The sequence below is a fragment of the Oreochromis niloticus genome, unplaced genomic scaffold (assembly GCF_001858045.2).
Source record: "Oreochromis niloticus isolate F11D_XX unplaced genomic scaffold, O_niloticus_UMD_NMBU tig00001931_pilon, whole genome shotgun sequence".
Classification (NCBI taxonomy): Eukaryota; Metazoa; Chordata; class Actinopteri; order Cichliformes; family Cichlidae; genus Oreochromis; species Oreochromis niloticus.
This window is the reverse complement of record NW_020327514.1, coordinates 28,671-45,273: the sequence shown is the minus strand read 5'-3', so window position 1 is coordinate 45,273 and position 16,603 is coordinate 28,671. Positions and strand designations below refer to the sequence as shown.

The 16,603-nt window shown below is 40.4% G+C and overlaps 1 protein-coding gene and 1 long non-coding RNA gene across 2 annotated transcripts; one reads left to right on the top strand and one right to left on the bottom strand.

The window, feature by feature from the left end:
- Window positions 1-228: 228 nt before the first annotated feature.
- On the bottom strand, window positions 229-10,450 carry LOC112844887 (zinc finger protein 708-like). The gene is made up of 5 exons (XM_025904493.1): window positions 10,233-10,450; window positions 5,989-6,064; window positions 1,489-2,337; window positions 668-1,163; window positions 229-272 (listed from the first exon to the last, which is right to left on the bottom strand). Exons 1-5 carry the CDS (start codon window positions 10,448-10,450, stop codon window positions 229-231), a joined length of 1,683 nt encoding a protein of 560 aa, XP_025760278.1.
- Window positions 10,451-11,484: 1,034 nt separating this feature from the next.
- Window positions 11,485-12,121, top strand: LOC112844885 (uncharacterized). The gene is made up of 2 exons (XR_003217643.1): window positions 11,485-11,833; window positions 11,906-12,121. It is a non-coding gene; the product is annotated as an uncharacterized LOC112844885 (long non-coding RNA).
- Window positions 12,122-16,603: the final 4,482 nt, after the last annotated feature.

The following is a 16,603-nucleotide window of genomic DNA, read 5'->3' as shown; positions in this document are numbered from 1 at the left end:
GTGCTACATCCATAAATAATGAATAAATTAGGAGCTAAAGCTAAAAGGACAGTTTATTTGTACCATCTTCATGTGAACACATTCAAGAACATCACAGATGAAAGAAACATTAAAAACTTCCACACTACATAAAGCAAGAAAAATAGTTTTTCTTTCAGGTGGTTTCAGAAAAACAAAAACATCAAACAGCTCCAAGACTCTCTTTGAAAGAACTAAAAACCTTTATTCTCATGGTCCAATCATGAGTGAACTCCCCGATGAAGCCTTGTGTGCTAAAACATGTCAGAGTTTTAAAGGTTAAACATGAGTTTCCAAAACGTTTTGCTGGAGAACAATGAACTATTTGACTGAGTTTCAATTATTTACAGACGAGCAAAACCAGGACAGAGAAAAAAGGACAAAACTGACTCAGTAAAACGACAGAAAATAAGATCCCATGTAAATCTGTATTATGTAGAAGTTCAGCCCAGCAACCAGTTCAGTTCAACACAAGTTTAAATGATTCTATCTGAACTCTGTGGAGCCTGATCTCAAGCTTTTTGAGTCTGACACTGAAACCAGAGGATCTTTCTGTCTCTTCAGATTCACTGCGATGGGAGTGATTTCAGCCCTGAGTGATCACGCTGATGTTTGCACAGAGCAGACAATGAGGTGAATGTTTGGGCACATTGGTAACAGTGAAACAGTTTATTAGTAACGTGGGATCGTTTGTGTTTGGAGTATGAACTGAGATTCCTGAAGCTCTTGTCACACTGGTCACAGCTGTAGTTTCCTTCCATGTGTGTACGTTCATGCTTGTTACGATGACTTGATTGTAAGAAGCTTTTGTCACAGTGTCTGCACTTGTATGGTTTCTCTCCTGTGTGGACTCGTTTGTGTGTTTTAAGCTGACCTGCCGTGGTGAAGGATGACCCACACTGATCACAGACGTGCTTTTTAACCCCACTGTGAATCAGTTCATGTCGTTTTACCTCAGTTGATGTGGTGAAGCTTCTCCCACATTCTTTGCAGTATTTCAGTTTGTCTCCAGTGTGTCTACGTTGATGTCTTTTTAGGGTAACTTGCAAACTGAAACTTTTTCCACAGAGGTCACAATGAAAGTCTTTCCCACCACCACAGTGATGACAGGGTTGAGAACTGGATCCATCTGTGTCGCTCTGCTTCTAAACAAAGACACAAAGACAGTGTAAGTCAGTCCTTCAACATTTTTATCCTGAACGTCGCCTGAAATAAAGAGCATCTCTGCAGACGTCCAATTACATTTTACTGTTTCAGTTAACACACTCAGTTTACTGGGCTGCAATAACTACAATACTACCACCATAATACTACAGTAATACTAAAATCATAACTGACATGAAAATCTGAATAATCACTCAGAGCTGCTTTTCCATGCAGTAGAATTGCTAACATGCTAACACAGTTTAATGAGCAGAGTTGTTCCAAACAGTCAGGCTAAAATGACAAGATAACAATATAAATACATACCTCACAGTAACTGCACTTGTAGAGTCTCTTTCTGGTGTGGATCTGTTGGTGTCGTCTCAGGTAATGTGGAGATTTAAAAGTCTTCTCACACAGGTCACATTTATAAGGTCTCTCCTCAGTGTGGGTAAACATGTGTTGTTGTAAGTTTGCGTCTGTAGCAAAGTATTTGCCACACTGTTCACAGCAGTACACATCATGTCTGATGTGAATGTGTAGGTGTGTATTTCGGTTCCGTCTCTGGCTGAAAGTTTTTCCACAAATGTCACAGCTGTATGCCTTAATTCCAGAGTGGGTAACTAGATGACTCTGTAAGCTGCTACTTTGAGTAAAAGCTCTGCCACACTGATCACAGCTGTACGCTTTAACTCCACTGTGGATGAGTTGGTGTCTTTTTAGGGAACCCTTCAAGGAAAAAGACTTTCCACACAAGTCACAGCTGAACGGTCTCTCTCCAGTGTGGATGACCTGATGACATTTTAGTTCAGCCTTCCCAGTAAAATCCTTCCCACACTCGTCACAGCTGTATGCCTTAATTCCAGAGTGGGTAACTAGATGACTCTGTAAGTGGCTACTGTGAGTAAAAGCTCTGCCACATTGATCACAGCTGTACGCTTTAACTCCACTGTGGATGAGTTGGTGTTGTTTTAGGGAACGCTTCCAGGAAAAAGACTTTCCACACAAGTCACAGCTGAACGGTCTCTCTCCAGTGTGGATGACCTGATGCTGTTTTAGTTTTGCCTTCCCAGTAAAACCCTTCCCACACTCGTCACAGGTGTATGTTTTCTCTCTCTTTCTTCTGTGAGGTTTGTCGGCCTCCTGAGAGCGCTGACTTCTCGCTCCATGTTGGTCCTGCAGTGACAGAGATACAAACAGAGGCAGTGAGTGAAATGCAGTTGTGGAACAAACTCAACCTTCAAACTCCCTCCATTAACACTAGTTTTAAACCTGAAGGTGGAGTGTGGCACCAAACACCTTCAAGGTCTCTTATCCCCACCTGCTGGTAGTTCTAACACATTACATCCAACCTGGTGTTAAAAATAATTCATGACTATTTAAAAACACTAAAATCAACACACAATTATTTTATAATTTATATTATTTTGTCGTTTCTTATTACATATTTCTATAATTTTTATAGATGTATACATAATTATTCAGTGATAATAAATCATATGTTTATTTATTTGTTTATTCAAAAGGAACCCCATTAGCTTCCACAACAGATGTTGCTGATCGTCCGTCAAATACAATCACATAAAATATTACACAATAAAGTGGATTCAAGATATCCACATAATTTGGCTCACATCCACAGTGAGGTTTCACAATTGTTAAAACATAAGCAATCAATATCAATAACATTGAGACACATTGCACAAATTTCAAAAACAAATCATCTCTTACAATATTTACAACAACTAAAAGCTCTGTAAATCAGCTTTTAAGTGTTCATTGAAGTTTTGAATAGTTGCTAATTCTCTAATTTTATAAGGCAATTTATTCCACTTAAAAGTTGCTCTAAATATAACAGTTTTACAAAAAGTTACTTTTAACTCGAGCATTTACTAAATTGCAGTTTGTTGAAAACTGTGTAATATGATTATGTATTTCATCTGGATACTGCAACTGAGCAGAAATAAATGTGGTGTGTTTAACAGAATTGCGTTCTTTATAACTACAAGTAAGCCATAGAAAATTTTAGCCTGTACAGGAAGCCAAGAAAGTTGATTATGCATTTTATCAATATTAGTATAGTATGAACATCTTAACACTAATCTGGACGCCTTATTCTGGACTAACTGAAGTCTGTTAAGATCTGTCTTATTAGCTGCTGACCAAATGATTGAACAATACTCCAGATGAGATATTACTAGTGCATTAATGACATCTTTCATAATTGAAGAAGTGATACAGAAAGAGCATTTCATAGCCATAGCTATGCCTTGTCCCATTTTCTTAATAACAGAGTCGATGTGCTGAGACCATGAAAGGTGGTGATTTATGGTAACTACTTATGAGCACCTGCAATCGTTCTGGTGCTGTGACATAAAAACAAACGCTGACCCCTGACTCTGGCACACAGTTTTACCTCTTTTGTTCATTTTAATGTGTGATTAGTGCACGATCAGCTGGGCCATATCATACCGTTCATAGTAGTACCGGTATAATGTTGGGCAATGATAGGAAAGTGAAATATGACGATAGAATATGGGTAAAACGCGCATGTGCAGTGCCTTTGTTTTCATACGCACATGGAGGAAACAGCATGGCGGCGACGGAGAATGAGAAGGGCGAAAGCGGATCGTTGAATGAAACATATGAACCAGAATTGGTTTGTAAAAATGCTGCAACTTCAGTGGTGTGGAACTGGTTTAGCTTTCGTCCGTCAGATACACAACAAAGCACTATTTGTGGTAGAGCATGCTAGCAGGCCGTCGTTATTACTGTGTTTTTTGTGGAGTTGTAAAGTATTTTGTCTCGTCAATTATATCATCAGTTATATTGTTATCGCAAATTTTCAAATGTATATCGTGATAAATATTTTTGGTCATATTGCCCTGCTCTGTCTGTCACCTTCTGTGTTGAGCTCATTGTTTTCTCTGTAGTGGCTGAGCTGAGTCCAAGTAGCTGAAAATGTTCCTCTGCTGCTCCGTCAGACTCTTCTCCTCCTGCTGATCAGCTGGGACACAAAACAGATCTTTGTTAGGCTCCACACTGCACTGAAGAGTCAAAGTGTCTCATATGTTCATCTCACAAGACAAAGAACACATTTTTGCTTCCCGAGGTGGGCAACTTATTGAAAACAAACAGAAAAGGTTTGAGCACTGATACCTGGCATTGCTGGCATTGAAAGATGCAATGCCAGCAATGAGGATTGTCAAGACTAAAACCAATCATTAAGCAAAGACAACAGGGATCATTTATTTCTGTTTATTTAGCATTCACAACATTTGTAGTTGCCTTCTGTACAGGGGAAGTCCACGCACACTGTGTGGTACCGCCATCCGCAGAAGGTGCATTCAATCTCTGTAAGAAAAACTAGATTGTCTGAGACTGAAATGATATTAACAAAAGGAGTGGTGATTTGTAAAACTTCAAGTGTATGATAAGGTGAAAACAAATACACAATTGCATGTCATGTAGTTGAAGGTTTTTTATTTTCTTCTTTTGGAAGACTTGAAAACACTGAAAGTTACAAATGTATTGTGCTTGAAACAAATTCAAAGTAGGTGATAAAGCCAGCTGCACATGTGTGTCACAAGTAAATCTGGCTGTATAATAAACAGAAACAAGTGATCCCTGCTGTCTTTGCTTAATGATTGGTTTGAGTCTTGACAATCCACATTGCATCTTTCAATATGTTTGTGGGTACATTTGAATGCACCAGTGTAAGTGCAGCCACTCAGACTCTACTCAATGTGGTCATAGAAACAGGTGCAGATGTGTCACGAGTTAATCTAGTAGTAGGCTATGGCACTTGGCCACAGGTGGCAGTAGTGGACTGACCTCCATTTGAGACTGCTCCAGCTGCTCTGTGACAGTCAGTAGATCTGCTACAAATTGCAGATCATATGCAAGTTTTGGAAATTACATTATAAATATTCCTAACTTAGCCATGGCAGCCATGTTGATCTATTACCTATATTGGCTGAAAATGTTCATTTCCAGAGAAAAGACACAGGCAGACTATGCTTACAGGATGTGATGTTACATGTTATTATGTGATGTTATTGAAATCATCAAGAATAACGGGAGTGGTGATTTCTATAACTTTGTGTATATAATTTGGCATTTCTTACTGATGTAGGCCAAAATAATAAAATGTAATTTATTTTAAAGGTTATTTGCAAGACACAAAATCAGACAAAATAGAAGGTTCCACATGTATTGTGCTTGAAACGAATTCAAACGTGGCGATAGAGCCAGGTGCAGATGTGTGTCACAAGTTAATCTGGCTGTAGGCTATGGTACTCAGCCACAGGTGGCGCTGGTTGACTCGACTCCATTTGAGCGCACACAAAGTGAATTGCACGCTTTAGTTGTGCAGCAAAAACTCTGAATTCGGAGTGATAACAAGTACGAGGGGAACGAGTACGAGGGGAACGATGACGAGGACAAGATTCTCCCGATTGTTTACTCTTGCTGTCCTGTGAACAGCATCGGCATGAGAATATCACCAGGTACACTCGCAACATTTTTAAACATTTAGTTGTTCAAGAGGAACAAGACTGATGGAGTGTGTTTGACGGAGTGTGGGATTAGTGGTGAGAAAAACAACTCACGAAACTTGACCTTTCTATACTCGTGGCTCACTTGCACTTCTAATCTATTCGTTTGCACACTTACACACACACAGCTGTGGTTTCCTGTTTTGCTACACTCTGGAGAGCCTCGCCTTTAACGGTCTTCTCTCACAGAGAGCAACAGAAAACTTCATTCAGAAAACTTCGAAAAACTCGAGATTGACTGAACTCAGTTCAAAGTTACCTTGGCACTTACCTTTAGATGTGAGAGGTAGTGATGGTCCGCTTGAAGCTGACGCTCCGGTGCGTTTGTCAAAAAGATCAACACGCTGCTTCAGAAGCACTGTGTCGAGGCTTGATTCGTTTGGCAAGAGTCACGTGATTAGTGACGTCTGAAGCTTCATTTACAGTGTACTTTTTTATTGAACTTTATTGAAACACAATGAGTATAGAACATACAAACAGATGAAGTTTACAAAAGAACAGAACATGAACATACAAAACCAGGAGTAAAAAATAATTATATGAGTACGCGAAAAACATCACATATATATATTGTTCTGAGAGGCTTTTTGTTGGTTGAGTCTGAAATTGATTGCATGTACAATTCCATATCCTTATAAAAAGGCAGAAATATGGTGTTTTATTAATAAATTTGCATTTATGGATAAAAAATTTAGCTAAAAGTATTTAGAAATGTATTATAAAAAAAACATGGAGAACTTAAAGAAACAGAATAAAACATTTTCCCATCATCAAAAAAACTCCCTTAAAATATGGACAATAACAAAACTGCTAAATTCCTTCCAGAATCTCTGTGTAGAGGAACAGTACCAAAAAAAATGTGCCACAGTTTCTGGATGATCCCCACAGAAAGTTCAATTAGTATTTATGTCTCTTTTAAATGTTACCATATAGTGACTGGCTGGGTAACATTTATGAAGAATTTTATATGAGATTTCCTTCACCTTGTTTACAATTAGATATTTATGGGATCATCCAGACTGTCTTCCAGGTGATATCTGGAACATGTCGGTTCCACTAAGATATTATATATATGGGAGAGACACGATATCTTCTTGGAATAAACTACGTATTCTCTTATTGCTGTTACCAAGTTCCTGTGAAAAGCAGATTTTTCCCACTGCTGACTCAGCTGGATCAGGGAGAGTGACTGAGGTAGATATTGAACTGTCAGTGTTTTTATATAACATTAAAGTACCTGAGGGTATGGCACCAAGCACCATTGAGAATTCCCAAACACTGATGGGAAAATTATATAGTGTAAGGAATTCATTGTAAGTAAGCAGTACTCCCTCTTTATTAACCAGCTGAGCCACCAATAGGATCCCATTTTGGACCCAAGTTTCCAGGAAAATCTTTTATTTTTAAATAAAATATCTCTGTTGTTCCAGATGAGGTATTTGTGTGGTGAGAAGTTGTGTTTATAAATGAGGGTCCACGCTAAGAGGACGTGCTTATGGTTGCTTATGGTTTTTCCATATAAAATTAAAGAGCATGCGGTCAATGTCTTTACTAATTTTCTTATCCAGATGTAAGGAGAGAGCAGTATATGCCAGGCGGGATATCCCTTCAGCTTTAGTAATTAACACTCTACCTGTCAGAGATAAATCCCTTTGCAGCCACTGGTTGAACTTTTTTTGTGTTTTTTGTATAAGCGGATTGAAGTTTGACGAGCATCTTGACTTTTGGTCTTTGGATATTAACAGTCCTTGGTATGTGACTTCTTATTTAACATAAATGTTGCAGTGCAGCCTTTAATTGCTAGTAATTCATATTTTTTTAGATTTAGACATAAACCAGATGCCTCAGAGAAATCACTAATAACACTAAGTGCTGGACGGATTTGATTTGCATTCTTCGAGAAGAGTGGTGTCATCAGGTAGCTGGCTGATGGTGACCCTTACGCACAGAGATTGTTCCAGATTCTCTGAATCTTTGGATGATGTTATGCACAGTTGATGATTATAATTGCAAAGTCTTTGCAATTTTTCACTGGGTAACACCTTTCTGATATTGCTCCACTATCTTTCTATGCAACTTTTTTGGAATCCGGTTTGTAAAATCAGTCTAATGTTATTAGAAATGTGTTTATTTCTCTTAAAGCCTGATTGTGTCTCATTGATAATTGTATCCAAGAACTCTTTAATTCTGTTAGCAAGTACTAAAGCCATAATCTCATAGTCATTATTGAGCAGACAGATGGGTCTCCAATTATCAATAAGAAGTAAGTCTTTGTTTGGCTTTGGAATAAGTGTCATGAGACCCTGAGTAAGAGTAGGAGGGAGGGTGTTATTCTCTATACTTTCTATCAAAACCTGCAGTAAGAACGGAGCCAGGAGATTAGAAAATGATTTATAAAACTCTGCAGTTAAACCATCTGTGCCAGGAGATTTGTTTGCCTTAAGTGCAGAAATAGAATTACAAATCAAAAGTAGTTAAAAATGGCCAATTATCCCCTGGAGCCCAGAGGGTTAATCGTTTTTTAAAGTAACGCAATAGTTACTTTTCAAGTAATTCATTACTTTCAGAATCTTGTAACTCAGTTACTAACTAAGTGACTTATTTGAAGAAGTATCTAGTAACTATAATTAATTACTTTTTCAAAATAACTTGCCAACACTGTTTATAAGGAAGTGAATCATTCGCAGGATTTGTGGAGTGTTCTGATGGTGAGAGATAGCAAACCACAGATTGATCTATTGAGAGATATGGAGCCAGAGAGGCAGAGGAGAGGTTCTGTCATGTGGGAGTATTTTCGGTTGATTTTGGTCAGTTTTGGTTCGGTTTGCCAGCTTTGTGTTCTTGTTGTTTGTTTTTGTTTTTTGTGTGTTTCTTTTATCTAAACGTAAAAAAATTAAATTGTCAAAAATCTGCTTTTCATATCTGCTTATCATTTTTGATAGTCTGTGGAACCCAGGACGACCAGATACCTGCATCTCTACCAGTTTCTGTGCACTCCAGCCTCTTCTGAGAGGGTGTTTTTTAAGGCAGGAGAAATTACTCCATGAAAACAAGCAGACTCGGCCATCACACAGTGGAACAAATTCTCTTCTTAAATAAAAATGAAAAAGGGTTACCTTAAATGCATCATGCTTTTAATTTGCAAGTTCATAAGCATTTTCCCTTTCCAGTTCACAATCAATTCTGCCCCCAGGTCAAAAATATGTATAAGAATATTGGCCTAATATAATATTATTAATAAACATACCTGTTCAGCTGTCCAGTGATTAATTGTATTCAAAAGGACTTCTCCCTGTGACTTTGTCTTTAATAGCGTTTAATGAGTGGTCTTCAAAACAACTGCTTCTTCACTTAGTAGTTGTCGATAGGGATGGGTATCGTTTAGGTTTATCCGATACCAGTACCAAACCGGTACTTTTGAAACGGTGTCCGTGCTTAAACGGTGCTCGAACCGGTGCTTAAAGAATGAAGAACACAAACTTTGTCCAAAAACCTCTCATGTTTAGCTGTGTTTTTGTAAAAAGACAACCATGTTAGATGTGAGTGAAGTTGGCCCCCCCACCTTCTTCAAATCTAACAAAAGTGGTATCAAACGTTTGTGCTACGTTGGTGCTGGTTTGGGCTGCAAAAATTTTCGTTTGTGCCGCTTTCATTTTAAAGATATTAATAAAAATTTCTAGAGGTCATCAGAGGTCAACCAGCCGCCCCCACATTAATTAAATCAAACAAAATTGGTGTCAATCAACTGTGCTACGTTTGTGCTGGTTTGTGCTGCAAAAGTTTTCGTTTGTGCCGCTATCATTTTAAAGATATTAATGAAAATGCAAACGTCAAAAGGTCAACCAGCCCCCCACATTACCCAAATCAAACAAAAGTTGATGTCACAGGTTTGTGCTATATTTGTGCTGGTTTGTGCTGCAAAAATTTTTGTTTGTGCCGCTATCATTTTAAAGATATTAATAAAATAACGTCTTGATGCGTGCTTAATCATCCAGGTAAGTAAATCCCAAAAGGTTGATTCTGTTCATCAGGACATTTTCAGTTGGAGAAACGTTTCGTCACTCATCCAAGTGACTTCTTCAGTCTCAGCTGACTGCAGGTTTCCCCAACCTTATAAACACATGTGAGTGAAGTTGGCCCCCCTACCTTCTTCAAATCGAACAAAATTGATGTCAAGCATTTGTCCTGCAAATTATTTTGTTTGTGCAGGTTATGTTTCCCTAATTTTATAAACAGTACATGTACAGTGAGAGAGAGATGTTAGACTTCTTCAGTCTCAGCTGACTGCAGGTTTCCCCAACCTTATAAACAGTACATTTGCATAGTGAAGGAAACTAGCACCACTGAATGAACAATGTGCTGGGGGGTTAGTTCCATGATTGTTAGTATGCAAATTCTTATGACCATTGATCAATGACAACTAATCAAAGCCTACTGATCAATGGCCATGAGTACCATTCACAAAAAGTGGGGAATGGCTACAATCACAGCATTGTAGGATGGCGAAAGATGTACCCTTGGGCCCCCCTTCTCGATTCAGAGATGGTCAGCATCCTGACAGCCCGATGGACGAAGCTGTCTCTCAGTCTGTGTGTTCTGGCCCGGAGGCTCTTCAGTATCCTTCCTGATGGCAGCAAACTGAAGACGCTGCTGAAGGGATGAGTGGAGTCACCTGTAATGGAGAGGACCTTCCAGATGAGGCAGGTGCAGCTGCTCTCACTACCCGTTGTCATTTTTTCCTGCAGAACCCAGTGCAGGAGTCATACCACACAGTGATGCAGCTGGTGAGGATACTCTCAACTGTGCCTCTGTAGAAGGTGCTCATAATGGGGGTTGAATCTCTTGTGCTTCTCAGTTTGCAGAGGAAGTAGAGTCGCTGTTGGTCTTCTCCACATTCAGGGACAGGTTGTTGTTGCTGTACCACTCTGCCAGATGGTTAACTTCACCCCTGTAGTAGATCTCGTCGTGGGTCAGCAGAGTGAAGAGAAGGGGGCTCAACACACATCCTTGGGGAGCCCCCGTATTCAGTGTTCTTGGGCTGGAGGTGTTGCTGTCGACCTGTACTGTCTGCTGTCTTCCTGTCAAGAAATCTAGCAGCCAGTTATACAGCAAGGTGCTGATCCCCAGCAGATCCAGTTTGTGAATGAGTTGCTGGGGAATGATGATGCTGAAGGCTGAACTGAAGTCTATGAACAGCACTCTGACATATGAGTCTCTAGTGTTCAGATGTGTGAGGGCTGAGTAAGGGGCAGTTGAAATTCCATCATCGGTTGAGCGTTTTGACCGGTATGCAAACTCAAATGAATCCAGGTTGGGGGAAAGCGATAATTTAATTTGATGCATGACTAACCGTTCAAAGCACTTCATAATGATGGAGGTGACTTTGACAGAACGGTAGTCCTTAAAGCAGGAGGTAGATGACTTCTTGGGTACAGTAATGACGGTGGAGGCTTTGAGGCATGTGGGAACGGCGGCCTGACCCTAGTGATGTGTTAAGATGTCTGTGAAAACATTTGTGAGTTCCACAGCATAGTCCGTCAGTGCTCGTCCAAGGATGTTATCAGGACCTGGAGCTTTGCGTGTACTGATTTTGGCAAGGGATCTCCACACACTGTCTGGGGATTTGTTCACCACAGTCTGCAGAGTGGGCTTGTAGTCTGTGATGGTTTGTATTCCTTGCCACTGCCTCCAAGTATCTCAGCTGTCGCTGAAGCTTTGCTGTAGCTGATGCCACGTGACAGGTTTGCCCTTGCTGTTTTTTGGCTCACCTAATTCCCAGCTCTGAAGGCTTGCATTTTTCAACCTTAGGAGCATTTAAACCTGACCTGTGAGCCATGGTTTCTGATTGGCCCGGACAGTGATAGTCCTGGTGTCACGACCTGCAGGATCGGCAAGGTGCTGATCAGAATCTCTCCACTCCTAGCCCTCCTTCTCTTCTCTTTTTCCTTCTCTCTCCCCCTCTCTCCTTCTCTCCCCTGTTTTGCCGGAACTCATGGCGGCTTCACGCCCTCGGTCCACGCCTTCCTGGATTGGGAACACCTGGGCCTCATCAGACCAGCTGGTATATTAAAAGGAGGAGATCAGCTGTTCAACGCTGGATTGTTGTGAAGGCTCTAGTCAGTACACGTCTAGCTCAAGTTTCCTGTGCCTCCGTCTCAGAGACTTAACGAGTGTTTCTTTGTTCCTAGATTCCCCGGACCCGTCCCCGTGTTTCCCCGTGTGGAGTGTGGAAGGAGTGACTGGTCGCTAGCGGAGAAGAGAGAGGCTGAACTGAGCGCGTGTGTGATTTCCCCCGTTTTCCCTGGAGCCCTGCCCCTCACGTCTTGTATATAGCACTAACCCCTCACTGTCTGTACATACACTTGGTGAAGATCTGTAAATAAACCGTCTCTGTTTAAACGCTACTCAGGAGTCCTGCGAGTGGATCCTCTAAGCAACCCGTGACACTTGGTCTCTGTGACATCATCGATGCATTTTGGGATGTAGGCAATGACAGTTTCTGTATATTCCTGAAAGTCTGTGGTGTTGTCGTGTGTGGCAGCCTGTGGTGGAAAAGCAGTCTTGCAGTGCCTCTGAGGACCCTTCTGGCCACACCTGTACCTGCTTACGAACTGGTTTGGTGACTTTGACCAGGGCCTGTGGGAACCCATGGCACACCTAGGTTTCTGCCTGTAGTACTGACCCTTATGCAAAATAGGTGGAATTAAGACACAGTTCCAAAAGCAAACACAACTGATCAGTGCTGAGAGTGGTCCTGTTGCTGAGGTTGGGGTGATCCTGTAATCTCTTATGAACTACCTCCAATGCTTCTATGACTGGGATGCAAGTGAAGACAGATGTAACATCTCTCTCTCACTGTACATGTACTGTTTATAAAATTAGGGAAACATAACCTGCACAAACAAAATAATTTGCAGGACAAATGCTTGACATCAATTTTGTTCGATTTGAAGAAGGTAGGGGGGCCAACTTCACTCACATGTGTTTATAAGGTTGGGGAAACCTGCAGTCAGCTGAGACTGAAGAAGTCACTTGGATGAGTGACGAAACGTTACTCCAACTGAAAATGTCCTGATGAACAGAATCAACCTTTTGGGATTTACTTACCTGGATGATTAAGCACGCATCAAGACGTTATTTTATTAATATCTTTAAAATGATAGCGGCACAAACGAAAATTTTTGCAGCACAAACCAGCACAAATATAGCACAAACCTGTGACATCAACTTTTGTTTGATTTGGGTAATGTGGGGGGCTGGTTGACCTTTTGACGTTTGCATTTTCATTAATATCTTTAAAATGATAGCGGCACAAACAAAAACTTTTGCAGCACAAACCAGCACAAACGTAGCACAAACGTTTGACATCAATTTTGTTCGATTCCATTAATGTGGGGGGGCTGGTTGACCTCTGATGACCTCTGGAAATTTTTATTAATATCTTTAAAATGAAAGCGGCACAAACGAAAATTTTTGCAGCACAAACCAGCACAAATGTAGCACAAACGTTTGATACCACTTTTGTTCGATTCCATCAATGTGGGGGGGCTGGTTGACCTTTTGACCTTTACATTTTCATTGATATCTTTAAGACAGAAGCAGCACAAACGACAATTTTTGCAGCACAAACCAGCACAAACCAGCACAAACGTAGCACAGTTGATTGACATCATTTTTGTTCGATTCCATCAATGTGGGGGGGCTAGTTGACCTCTGATGACCTCTAGAAATTTTTATTAATATCTTTAAAATGAAAGCGGCACAAACGACAATTTTTGCAGCACAAACCAGCACAAACGTAGCACAAACGTTTGATACCACTTTTGTTAGATTTGAAGAAGGTGGGGGGGCCAACTTCACTCACATCAATGTGAGCCTTTTCTGCAGCTATAGGGGATTTATGGTATCACTCTTGGCTGGAAGCAGTACTTAAACAATGGGGGGAAAAGACACCAACTTTGTCTAAAAACTTCTCATGTTTAGCTGTTTTCCACTTTTTCTTTGGTCATTTTAGCCTTTTTGGCCAGGGTGAAGGGAGCATCTGCCATCAAACAAGAAAACAGCTGCATGTAGCTACGACGGTGTTTGCTAGTTCACCTTACGTGCATTAATTTAATAACGTGGTTAGCTTACTCAACGTAAATTACACACGAACAACATTAAGCTACTCATGCAGAGAAGCTGCTGCTGCCATCATCATCCGTCATCATTTCTGCTACACTGGCAGGGCTAGGGGCCACGACTCTCCTCTTCGGGTTCTCGGGAATGTTGCTAACTCCGGGTCCAATAACAGGCACCACACCGGCAGTAGATGTGCTCAATGTGAGGTCTCGCAGCAAGCTATCAAATACGGTGCATTTCTCGGCTTTTAAAAAAACGCTATGCGTCGCCAGGTGTTTCATCAGATTTGAGGTGTTACCTCCTTTGCACAGTATCACAGTATCACCTTAAAGCACTTGTTGCAGGCTGCTGAGTTTGCATCTTTTGCTGTGAAGTACAGCCAGACTTTTGACTGCTTCGCCTTGGGCGTTTTTAATCTGTAGCTCTGCTCTAAAAGAACTTACGTACCTGGACCCGCCTACTACGCTTGCAAAGGTAAAATGATTGGCTGGAATCCAAAGTGTATGACATCTCAGGAAAAAAGAAAAATAAAGCACCGAAATGTGCGCTGTTTTTCGGTTTGGTTACTACCGTTTATGTCAGAACCGGTGCAATCATGGCACCGGATACCGGTACCCATCCCTAGTTGTCATCAGACCTTAAACTAGAGGTTTAAGATTACCATTTTGTAAACTTTAAAATAAACCTCAACACAGTGAAATGAAGTTTCTAGCAATAGTTATTTAAACTAAATTAGCCAGCTGTATAAATTTGGGCACCCAAACAGAAAATTTACATCAATATTTAGTAGATCCTCTTTTTGCAGAAATAACAGCCTCTAATTGATTCCTATCGCTTCCAATGACAGTTTGGATTCTGGTTGAAGGTATTTTGGACCATTCTTCAATTTGTGACTCTGCTCTTACTATGGATGTTCATATCAAATCTCTGGTTCAGTCCTGCTTCTATTATTTAAGAAACATTTCTAAATCAAGCCCTATTGTATCTCGTTCTGAATTGGAGATTGTTATTCATGCATTCGTTTCATTCACTAGGAGGTCCCTGCGATCATGTGATCAGGGCCTACTTGTTATTCAACATACAAAGCTGAGAACCAAGGGAGACAGAGCTTTTGACTGTGAAACTCTTCCTCGGAGTTTAAGATCTGTGCAGTCAGTGATCTCTTCTAAAAAACAACTAAAAACACATCTTTTTAAAATTGCATTTTGTTAACTTTTAACATTTTATACTCTGTCATCGCTTTGTGAAGTACTTTGTGATCTTTTTACTTACTTAACGTCTGCTTCCTCCATGCATGCCGCCTCTTGTTATGTCCAAATAACTCAATTTGAGTTTCATCAGTCCACAGCACCTTATTCCAAAATGAAGCTGGCTTGTCCAAATGTGCTTTAGCATAGCTAAGGTGACTGTTTGTGGCATGCGCGCAGAAAAGGCTTCTTCTGCATTACTCTCCTATACAGCATCTCCTTGTTGCGCTGAATTGTTGAACACAGTGACACCATCTGCTGCAAGATGATGTTGTAGGTTTCATCTTCTATTAGTTATTTTATTTTGTATACAGCTACATTTTGTACATATCTCACACGCAGCACCTCAGTTTTGCAACTTTCTCATCACTTTAATCTTTTGTTCATCTTGTAGCTGAACATCTTTGTGTTTCTAGATTTCAGATCACGTGTCTTTGTGTTGATGGTTTATGTATTCGTGAAGAACTTTCCAAGTGATTTCTGAATATTTACTTTTACTTCTGCCATCTGTGTTAAACACAGCCTCCTGGTGTCCTGTGATCGTGACATCATCATGAGAATATGTTGTTACAGCAAATACTAAATAATGACACACACCATTATAAATCTGATTTTAAAGGATTTATTGTTTATCTTTGTTCTCAGATTGAAGACAGAATAAAAAAAGGTCAAACATTCATATTTAATGACATTTTTAATAAATATAATATATAAGACTCAAGTCATATGAACAATTTACAAAAATAATCAACATTTCTTAACAAATATTTTTGTAAAAGTCTGAACAAATAAATCAGCAGAAATGGTTCCAGTTGCTGCTTTACTTCAACTTTGCTTCATCGTTTCCATCATCATCATTTAGAAATCATTGGAGGACACAGCAGAGTTCCCTGTGGTGGTGAAAGAGAGAAGCACCATTAGACAGATATACACAGTGTCTTTTTATTACCTATATTATAATCTTCACACTTTTGATAGAAAGTCACTTTTGGTTTTTCTAAACTTTGCGACCACATTTTTATAAATATTTTGTTTCTCACCTCATTTATTTGACTGCCGAGTTCGCTGATGACACGACCGTGGTGGGTCTCATTGGCAAGAACGACGAGTCAGCGTACAGAGAGGAAGTGCAGAGACTAACGGACTGATGTGGTCCAGGACTCGAGCAGCAGAGTTCTGAATGAGCTGTAGTTGTCTGACTGATTTTTTTAGGTAGACCTGTAAAGATGCTGTTACAGTAATCAAGCCTACTAAAAATGAATGCATGGACTAGTTTTTCCAGGTCCTGTTGAGACATCATATCAGTGCTGGGCGATCGTGGCTCAAGAGTTTGGAGTTCGCCTTGTAATCGGAAGGTTGCCGGTTCGAGCCCCGGCTTGGACAGTCTCGGTCGTTGTGTCCTTGGGCAAGACACTTCACCTACCGCCTACTGGTGTTGGCCAGAAGGGCCGATGGCGCGATATGGCATCCTCGCTTCTGTCAGTGTACCCCAGGGCAGCTGTGACTACAACTGTAGCT

What these genes read in the sequence shown, in the direction of transcription:
- LOC112844887 (XM_025904493.1), bottom strand. Translation starts at nt 10,450, where the DNA reads ATGACAACGGGTAGTGAGAGCAGCTGCACCTGCCTCATCTGGAAGGTC. An exon ending in ACTACCTCTCACATCTAAAG is followed by an intron (nt 2,338 to 5,988) that starts GTAAGTGCCAAG and finishes CTGTCACTGCAG; the next exon opens with GACCAACATGGAGCGAGAAG. An exon ending in ACTGTTTCACTGTTACCAAT is followed by an intron (nt 273 to 667) that starts GTGCCCAAACAT and finishes GACATGTTTTAG; the next exon opens with CACACAAGGCTTCATCGGGG.